Below are 8,772 nucleotides of genomic sequence, written 5' to 3' on the forward strand. Positions count from 1 at the left end.
GGGTGGCTACTCTGCTGTATGCCCAATTACACACGGCCCCAAGGGACTTTCCCAGGATCGAGGAACAGCTATGCTGCAGTCAACATAAACATAGGCTTGGAACGTGCCACTGGGGATTCCCGGGCAGCCAGTGAAACCAGCTTTGCTGGCTCTGTCCTGTCTTCACCCCTTGCCGTTATTCACCTCTGCTACGTTCCACCCCCGAGACAGCTGCACTCTAACACTGCCAGGGTGGCTTCTGGTATAGACAGGCAGCTAGATTCTGCCCCATTTCTGCCACAAAGGAGTGAGGAAGTCAGATAACTCAGGTGTTCTATCTACTTACCCAGCCCCCAACACTTACCAGTTGGCATTACTCCTCTCCCAAGTGCCTGCCAGGTACAGAACGCCAGAGTCCCTGTGCTTGAATTAGGGTTACCATATGTCCCATGTTTATAGGGAAAGGCCCAATACTTGGCCTGGTTTTTCACACTTGCTGTCTGGTCACCCTATGTGAAACCACCAGAGCTGGGAATAGAACCCAGACATCTGGGTATGATCTCTGTCACCCATAGACCAAACACGTCCCTTTCAGAGTCAACAGGAGAGCCCAGGAGTCCTGCCTGATCAGCCTGTGCTCTAACCACTATACCCCACTCCTCTTCTTACCCAAAGCAGGACCTGTACTGGATATAGGCCTCTGGTTGAAAGCTAAGTTGGCACTGCCTGTGCAGGTTTGCCCTCCTGGTTATCGGGGGTTTGCCCTTAGAGAGAGTCAGCTCCCCAGACCAACTCTTCTGACTTTGACCCTGCCTATATTGCAGCCTTGTGCCCCCCCCTCCCCCAGTATCTCCAATATGAGGGGCTGATAGAATTGCCCAGCCCGTGGGCAGGGTGAGGGGATGGCTCTGCTCTCTGAGTAGGGGCAGGGCCTTAGGCAGAAGGGGAGGGGCTGGGTGCGGCCAGTCCACACCAGTGCCAACTGGCCTGGGTGGGCACTAAGACCCAGGGAAGGCAGTGACTTCCCTTGCCTCTGACACCCAACACCCAGGACATGGAGGGGGGACTTCCCTATTTGCTCATTTCCCAAAAGCATTACTGTCGACAAGGCGCCTAGCAGCAAGAAAGGGGAACCTGGACCCCTCTCTAAGGCGAACCAGCGCGCTGCTTCCAGAAAAGGCATCGCTTCCTGGGTGCTGGAACAAGTCCCAGCTGGCGAATGGAGAACTGACAGGCAGACGCAACTTGGGCACATGGCTGTGAGAGACCTGGGGGTTCACCCCACCTGTTCCCGCCCCCTCCCATACTGTGGCTATTTTCTGCCCCTTGTCCATTGGGGGTACGCTGGGGATACAGCTGGAGTGCACTGCTGTGGGGTTATTCTCTGTCCCCAACGGCCCATGGGGCAGATCTGAGCATGGCCGGGGCACACTGCACCGTGGTTATTCTCTGCCCGTGGGGCCCATAAGGGGTGTATCGGGGTGTGACCGAGGCACCCTGTGCTGCCTCCTGGGGTCTATCCTACAGCAGAGGCGGGCCAAGAGGGAGAGGGTCACCAGCTGGCTCCGTCTGGTCAGCCCAGTCTGGCCTGGGATCAGCATCCAATGACCCAGAGTGCGCAGAAAGCGCGACATTGCAAGGTACACGGGGCTTTACCCGTGGGTCCCTGGGCACACACAAGAGCAGCCCAGAGGCCTCCCTGGCGTGCATGAAAGCAGCCAGGGGCCCAAATCCTACACAACCTAGTGCCCCCGCAGCACCCAGTCCCTGCCAGACTGTCTCCCCTGCACGGCCGTGCCGCAGGAACGAGTGGGCCGGCTCCCCAGGCCAGCCTAGCAGCCCCAAAGCCAGCGGGAGCTGCCCGCGGCCTTTGGCTCTGGGCCGCCTTGCCGCTGGAAAGGACGAGGCACCACGACCTCTGTTGGCAGCCACAAAAATTACTGCAAGGAAGCACAGGCCTCCCAAGGCCTCCCGCTGCTCAGGTGTCCCCTGAGAGCGGAGGGAGGGAGGGAGGGAGGAACCTCCTGCTCCGCTGGTGTTGACCTACGCAGGAGCCAAGGCCCGGGATCTCCAGCTCCGTGCTGTTACTTAGCTGTATCCTACCCCAGGCCGCCCACCACCCTCCCGCAGACCCCCCGGGGCTCCGCCCAGCAGGTCCCCTGGGTGCTCGGCGGAGAAGTCCAGGCTGCCTCTAAGCCAGCAGGACGTCTGGTCACCCACCGCTGACCCCTTCCCGGGCTCGCTCCTTACCCCGCCCCCGCGCCCGCCCGCCAGCCACCATCTGTTCATCCCCCGCCGCCCTCCCTGCCTGCAAGTTCGCGCCTCGCCTCGCCTCGCCTCCCCTCCCCTCCCCCGCGCCTCCGTTTGGGCCGATTTCCCACGCCCATCAATCACCTCCGCGCCGCAACGCGCCGGCCCCTTAGCCTGTATTTTAATGAGATGAGCTCATGGGGGCGGGGTTACCAGACCCCGCCCCCCCGAGTGGCCGATATAAGGCGCGGACGGGCTGGGGGGGTGTTTAGCCCAGCCGTGGTGGGTGAGCGCGCAGACCCCCTGCCCCGGGGAAGGACCACAGCCTCCTCTCGCCAGCCGCTCTGCCCCGCTGCGCCATGAGCTCCATGGTGGACGTGAAAACCTTGTACGAGGTAAGAGGCGGCTGCGATGCGGTGGGGAGGGGCGTTGTTTTTTTGGGGGGCGATTTCGCTTTCCAAAGGTGCCCCCCCCTTTGCTGTTGTCTATGGCCAAAATGTGGGGGCTACGAACCAGTTCCCCCCCCCCCCCCCAGATCTCTGCCCTGTCTGCTCCGCCTCCCCTTATTTCTCCTCGGGGGAAGCGGCCCCGCCAGTCGCTAAGCTGGCTACGCTCCGGAGCAGCGAAGTCGACGCCAGACGCGTCTACACGGGCGAGTTCGCGTGCTGGTGGCGGAACTTAGTGCCCGCCCCGGGCAGGCGGGTTCGAAGCTGCCCTCCACCGCCGGATTCGGGTGGGGTGACTCTTCTCCCCCCGCCCCCCGGCTTGCTCGCTCGCTTCTTCATGCCCCAGCCTAGCAAATTCTCTGCTCCGGGCTGTGGAGGGAACCTGGCGGGCCACAGAACTGGAGTCGGAATTTGGGGTCCTTTTCTTCTCTTCTCGTCCCCCCGACCCCTTGGGGCTTAGTCCGTTGAATCCGCTGTTTTCCACTTTCGGTAAACAAAGCCGAGTTGTGCTTGCGTGTGAACGGGTCCCCTTCGCTGACCACAGCGGCACCACCCATCTGGTGCGAAATCGGCCCCCTCCTTCGCTGAGTTGGGGCTTAATAAGTAAAAGGGGGGAGGTGAAGAAATTCCCAGCATCTAGGAAAGCGGTAAAGTGACGGAGAAGGCTAGGGTGTCCCCCCCCCATGGCAGAAGAGGGGCTGAGATGGAACAAGCTGGGGGGGATGTTTGAGCAGGGCTCTGCACCAGTGGGGGGAATGCTCCCTCTTTGGGTGTGGGGCGGGGTGGGCAGTGCAGAATCAGGGAGAAAGGGCAGTTCCCCATTTGGGTTTGCCCTGGGCTGGTGTGTGCAGAGGGGCTGGGACTCTTCCCCTTCTTAGTTCTCTATTTCCCTGCCCCACAGGTTTCTCAGTGTGACTGACTCTTCTCCTCCCTGCCCTGGCTGGCCCCCTTGCACAGGGCTGGCAGAAGGCCCCTTGCTGTGGTGGGGGGACAGGGTGAAACTCCTGCTGTGGCCAGGCCTGGAGACTTATAAATAACCTTTGGCACCTTGCCATCCGGGCGTGTGAGTCATCGCAGACCTCGGCCTCCTGGAAAGGGGCCTGGTGCAGGGGAGAGTCAGGTGCTGGGGTTGCTGGCGGGGAGGGACTCTCCTTAGGCGGCAGTGCCTGGCTTGGGGTAGGGGTGATGGGTTGGTGCCCCTCACCTGCAGGTTGGGGCTGTCTGAGCCAGGCATTAATGCCCCCCTTCTTCCTGCCCCCCCAGAACCTGCGCAACCTGAGCCTGAGCGAGGAGCGGGAGGTGGCCCTGCCTGCCTTCCAGCGCCGCCATTCGGCCAGCACAGAGCCCCTGGGGGCTGCCAGCGAAGGCCACGTCTGGCCCCTGCGCACCGTCTGGAGCCCCAGCTCTGAGCAGCTGCCCGAGCCGGCGGCCCCGCGCCCGCCCTTCCGCACCGACCGCTCCCTCAGCATGGTGGAGGGCAAGGCCCTGCCCCCGCCCCCGCCCGGCTTCCCCCCGCTGCAGCCCCCGCCGGCCCCAGCCCTCTCGTCCCGCTACAAGACAGAGCTGTGCCGCACCTTCAGCGAGACGGGCCGGTGCCGCTATGGGGCCAAGTGCCAGTTTGCCCACGGGCCAGCTGAGCTGCGGAGCCTGAGCCGCCACCCCAAGTACAAGACTGAGCTATGTCACAAGTTCTACCTCCACGGCGAGTGCCCCTACGGCTCCCGCTGCCACTTCGTCCACTACCCGGAGGAGCGGGGCCTGGCTGCCTCCCCGCAGCTGCTGCGCCAGAGCCTGAGCTACACAGGGGTGCCTGCTGCCCGGCAGGGCTCCCCGCCGCCCGGTATCTCTGACCCAGCCTCCTTCACCCGGGCACCGTCCATCTCCCCGCCTCCCGCCAGCGACCTCCTCTCGGTGCCCTTCAGCCGCCTCAACTCAGAGCCTGTGCCTCGTGTGGCCACCCTGGGAGAAGCCGCCAGCAACCCCGCAGGCTGCTGCACCTGCCGCTGTGGGGGCAGCACCAGGCTGGGTGCCTTCGAGAGCCCTCAGGACTACTTCGCTGCTGCCCTGAGTGCACCTGTCACTTCCAGCCTCCCCAGGACCCCTTCCTCCAACTCCCTCTCTGACCCAGAGTGCTACAGCAGCTCTGGCAGCCTGAGTGGGTCTGAGTCGCCCGTCTTTGACCTGCTGCCCACCAGTGGGGGCCGGGGCGGGGGCCGCCGGCTGCCCATCTTCAACCGCATCTCTGTGTCAGAGTGAGTGGCCTGGCCAGCCAGTGGGGTGTGGAGCCTGGCCTGGGGTGGGGTTAGATGCATTAATGGGGCTGGGTTGCAAGCAGCTCCTGGAAGCAAAGGGTAACACCTGCCCCCAAGGCCCTTCCAGCTGTCCCCAACTCTTCAACTGCTGGCCCAGATGTTTGGGGGGCTGCCATCACCTCTGCAGGGGGAGCAGCCCTTGGGTCACACATTGGCAGGAGCTGCTCCCATCTGGGGGGTGTGGAGAGATTGGTGGGGGTGGCCTCCCCTAGTGTGGGACATGAGCTCCCCACAGTGGGAGGGGTGGGGAGCTCAGAGCACCAGGCAGGTTCCCTGCCTGGCCAGATGTAGCCTTACCTTCTAAGGTGCTTGCCCTGCTGTGTAGCCTTAGCTACCGGGGGCCTTGGCCACTTGCCCCTCTGGCTATGGGCCCCTCACGCTACCTTCCTCCTCCCAGTTCGCCTAGAAGTGCCTGACACTGCTGAAGTGCCTTGCTGAGCCTGCGTCCCCTGGAGCACGCTCCTGCATAAAGTCAAGGACTAACAATCTGCTCCCAGCTGTCTTTCCACTGGACTGTTACGGGGGTGGGGGAACCTCCCTGCAAGCAGACTGACATAGGGCTGCAATTCTAGGGCCGGTATGTAGCAGTTTTGGGGGTGGTCTGTGTCCGGCTGGCTCTCATGGTGCTGCTTTGCAACCCCCATCTCCCCCCTTCTTTCATGCTGTGAATATTTTGGGAAGGGTTCCCTGAAGGGTGGCATTAGCTCAGATCCTGCCTCTTAACTCCTGCACCTGGCCAGCCCCACGCAGCTCCTTGTGCAACGCCCAAAGCTTCCTTGGGAATGTTTGCAAAATCCTGGCAGAACCTGCCCAAGCAGGAGCCTTGCGCAAGGGGGAGGTAATCATCCTTGTGGCTCATGCCATATGTATGTCCCAGCCTTTTTTAAAATACTCCAGTAACAATCCTCCCTGCCCCATGTTCTTGAAGTAACAATTTACCAAGTCAGAGCATTTAGAATCATTACTGGAGAACTTCCCCTAGGGTTGGTGGCAGTCTCTGGTCACTTAATCCAGCAACTGAACACCCTCAATTTTTTTTGTGGCATGGGCTCTCAGGAAATCTTTTGACCCAGTTGGCAGACTTTGCAGGGGCTGTGGACCACAGGTCAGAAATGCCTGGACGTGGTTGGTATAAAAGGGCTCTGGCTTTACAATGGGAGGGAGTGGGTGGTTGTGTTACTGCAGTATTTAAGGCTGTTGCTGTAGCATTACAGGGGTGGATAACAATTCCACTTGCCCAGCTGTAAGAGGAAGGGGGAGGAACTTCCTAGTGCAGGGAGAAGTTAGCTGCCTTAAAGGAGATCCCTATCTCGGGGAGGGGGGGGTGGAGCAGGAAGGCAGCATGAAGATCTGGCAGCTTGTAAGAGGTGTGGTTCTCCCAGATCCCAAGGAGCTGGGGGGGTGTCTGGTGGGGAGGTCTTTGTTCCATTCAGCCCCTTGTGGTGGTCACAACTCCATGTCTGCAAGGCTGGCTGGGGGGGGTGTCTCTAAAGCCATCCTGTTCTGGCCTGCCTTCCCCGTAGATGGAGGAGGGGGAGGCACACACCTGGCCTACCATCTCCCTTCCGCTGGCTAGCGTTGCCAACCTTGTGTGGCCCATCGCATGGCTCCATATCTTGAGCTTTGCTTGAAAAGGCTTTTAAACGAAGACTGATCCGTTTGGTAAGAAGTCTCGGAGGGGTTGCTGTGTTAGTCTGGTTTCTCAAACAAGCCTGTGAGCCTCTTAAAGCCCAACCAGCTCATTAGGTCATGAGATGTTGAGTAAAGCTCATGGCCTAATAAATTGGTTGGCCTCTGAGGGGGCTCACAAGCTTGTTTTTGCTGTAAATCCTTTTGGGTTTGCTGCATTCAGGTTTCCCATTAGCTGGCACCCCCATGCTAAGAACAAGCTGGGGCTCTAGTCAATGACTCCAGAAGCTGGCGCTTTTGCAGCTGGCTTTTGGCACATACCTTTTGGCAGTAACCTGAGAGACGTCCTTTCCCCTTCCCTTGGCCACTCAGAGGTGGTTGCGCTTGCCTGCTAACCATTCCCTGCTTTTAACCCTATCGCTGTGGGAAGCAAAACCAAACCAGTTGTTTACTTGGGTGTTGAGAACAGAAACCAAAAATTTATTTATACAATCTTATTTATTCTATAGAATTTTATATGGTATTTATCTTTTTTGTAATGTGCTGAAATAATATATATATTTTACATGTTATTAAAAAGAAACCCAGCCCGATGTAACCACGAAGGGATAGGTTTATAAATGACAAATGCTTTTTTAAAATCATCATTGTGGTGTCTTTATTGCTGAATCTTGAGGATTTAAAAAAAGTGGAAATAAAACCAAGAAAGCTATGAGCTTGGATGATGTGTAGTGGTTTTTGGGATGATTGAGCCAGGATCTAGCCTCTTTGCAAAGAACATGATTTAATGTGAAGATGGTAGGGAGCAGAGGGCACATCTGAGGAGATTAAAGAAACTCTCGGAGGCTGAAATTTACATTGCAGGGGGCTTCCTGTCCTTTCCCACTCTGCATTTCACCCCCCCCCCAAGTGGGAGGTTCCCATCAAAATTTGGGGTGGGAGCATAGTGTCTATGGGCTCAATGGGATTTCAGCTTTTTGGGGCTGCCCAAAGGCTGAATGGCAGAGGGTCTGTCCCAAACTTCCTGGCTGAACTTCCCAGGTGGAGAGAAGGAACTGAAGCGTGATTCAGGAAAAGGAGGGTGTGGGGTTGGGGTGTAACCAGTGGGAGTTATGTGCCAACTCCCAGGGGTGTTAGGCACCCACCTACCTTTAGGCTGCTGGGGTGAGGCTTAACAGCACTATTTCCCTTCCAAAGATATTTCAGATTTTTCTATCCATGCAGGTGAGTTCATAACCAGCCTTCTCTGAAGCAGCCAGGGCAGGTAAGTTACCCAGCCCTATAGATGCATGGTTCTGCTCCAGCCTGGTAAACATCCTCAAGGGAATGACCTTGCCAAGGGCATGTGAGGGTCAAGGAAAGCACTATTGCTAGCTTACAGGTGGCAGTGGTGGGATTTGAACAGACCCACCAGACTGGGATTGGGGCAGGACCTCTCTCCCTTCCAGTCCACCTGGACTGCAGTCAGGGTCTGACCTGCCCTAGCTGGCTTTAATCTAGCTCCCTCAGCTCCTGGAGCAGCAGAAGCTGAGGGGTGACCTGGGGGGCTCAGTGGGCTTGGCCTCCAGCTATGGATTGCTTCCAGGCAGACTAGGTTAAAGCTAGCACAGGTATGTATGTCTGCAGTCTCCTCAGCAGAGCTGGATCAGTTCAGCTTTGCCTCAGGCTTACTGGGGTGGCAGATGTGAGCTGTGGCACGTACCCAGCTGTTTTCTGCCACACACCCTCTTTGCTGAGCCCAGACAGGTGCCTTTAGTCATGGCTGACGTTAGTGGGGTGTGGCCAGTCCCCAACAAGGGCACATCAAGGCTCTTTGAGCAAGGCCCTGGTCCCCTCCCAGTCTAGAGGCACCAGCCCATTGAGTCACTCAGCCGGCTGCCTTTGGTAAACAAGCCAGCTTGGGAAACCAGGTGTGCCTGCTGAGGCAGAGCTGTGGGGTGCACTGGGGGGGGCCTGAGCCTGCAGCAGAATCCACCCAGGGCAAGGCCCATTCCCCCCAGTCAGTTTATCTCTGCTTGCCCAAGGGGGTGCTTGACACCCCATGGTGGCCTGGGGGAGAGTTAAGGTCCCCTGGGAACACAGCTGTCCTTTCTGCCTCCCCACAAGGCAGAGCATGATACCCACCCAGAATGGGAGGAAACAGAGGTGTAAAGGAA

The 8,772-nt window shown here is 58.7% G+C and overlaps 1 protein-coding gene across 1 annotated transcript; it reads left to right on the forward strand.

Moving 5' to 3' along the window:
- Positions 1 to 2,470: 2,470 nt before the first annotated feature.
- On the forward strand, positions 2,471 to 7,328 carry ZFP36 (ZFP36 ring finger protein). The gene is made up of 2 exons (XM_075016619.1): positions 2,471 to 2,624; positions 3,939 to 7,328. The coding sequence occupies exons 1-2, from the start codon at positions 2,589 to 2,591 to the stop codon at positions 4,929 to 4,931; spliced, it is 1,029 nt and encodes a 342-aa protein (XP_074872720.1). The 5' UTR covers positions 2,471 to 2,588; the 3' UTR covers positions 4,932 to 7,328.
- The last annotated feature ends 1,444 nt before the right edge of the window (positions 7,329 to 8,772 follow it).

This window comes from Carettochelys insculpta, chromosome 22, assembly GCF_033958435.1.
Source record: "Carettochelys insculpta isolate YL-2023 chromosome 22, ASM3395843v1, whole genome shotgun sequence".
Lineage (NCBI taxonomy): Eukaryota > Metazoa > Chordata > Testudines > Carettochelyidae > Carettochelys > Carettochelys insculpta.

What these genes read in the sequence shown, in the direction of transcription:
- ZFP36 (XM_075016619.1), top strand. Translation starts at nt 2,589, where the DNA reads ATGAGCTCCATGGTGGACGTGAAAACCTTGTACGAG. An exon ending in ACGTGAAAACCTTGTACGAG is followed by an intron (nt 2,625 to 3,938) that starts GTAAGAGGCGGC and finishes CTGCCCCCCCAG; the next exon opens with AACCTGCGCAACCTGAGCCT.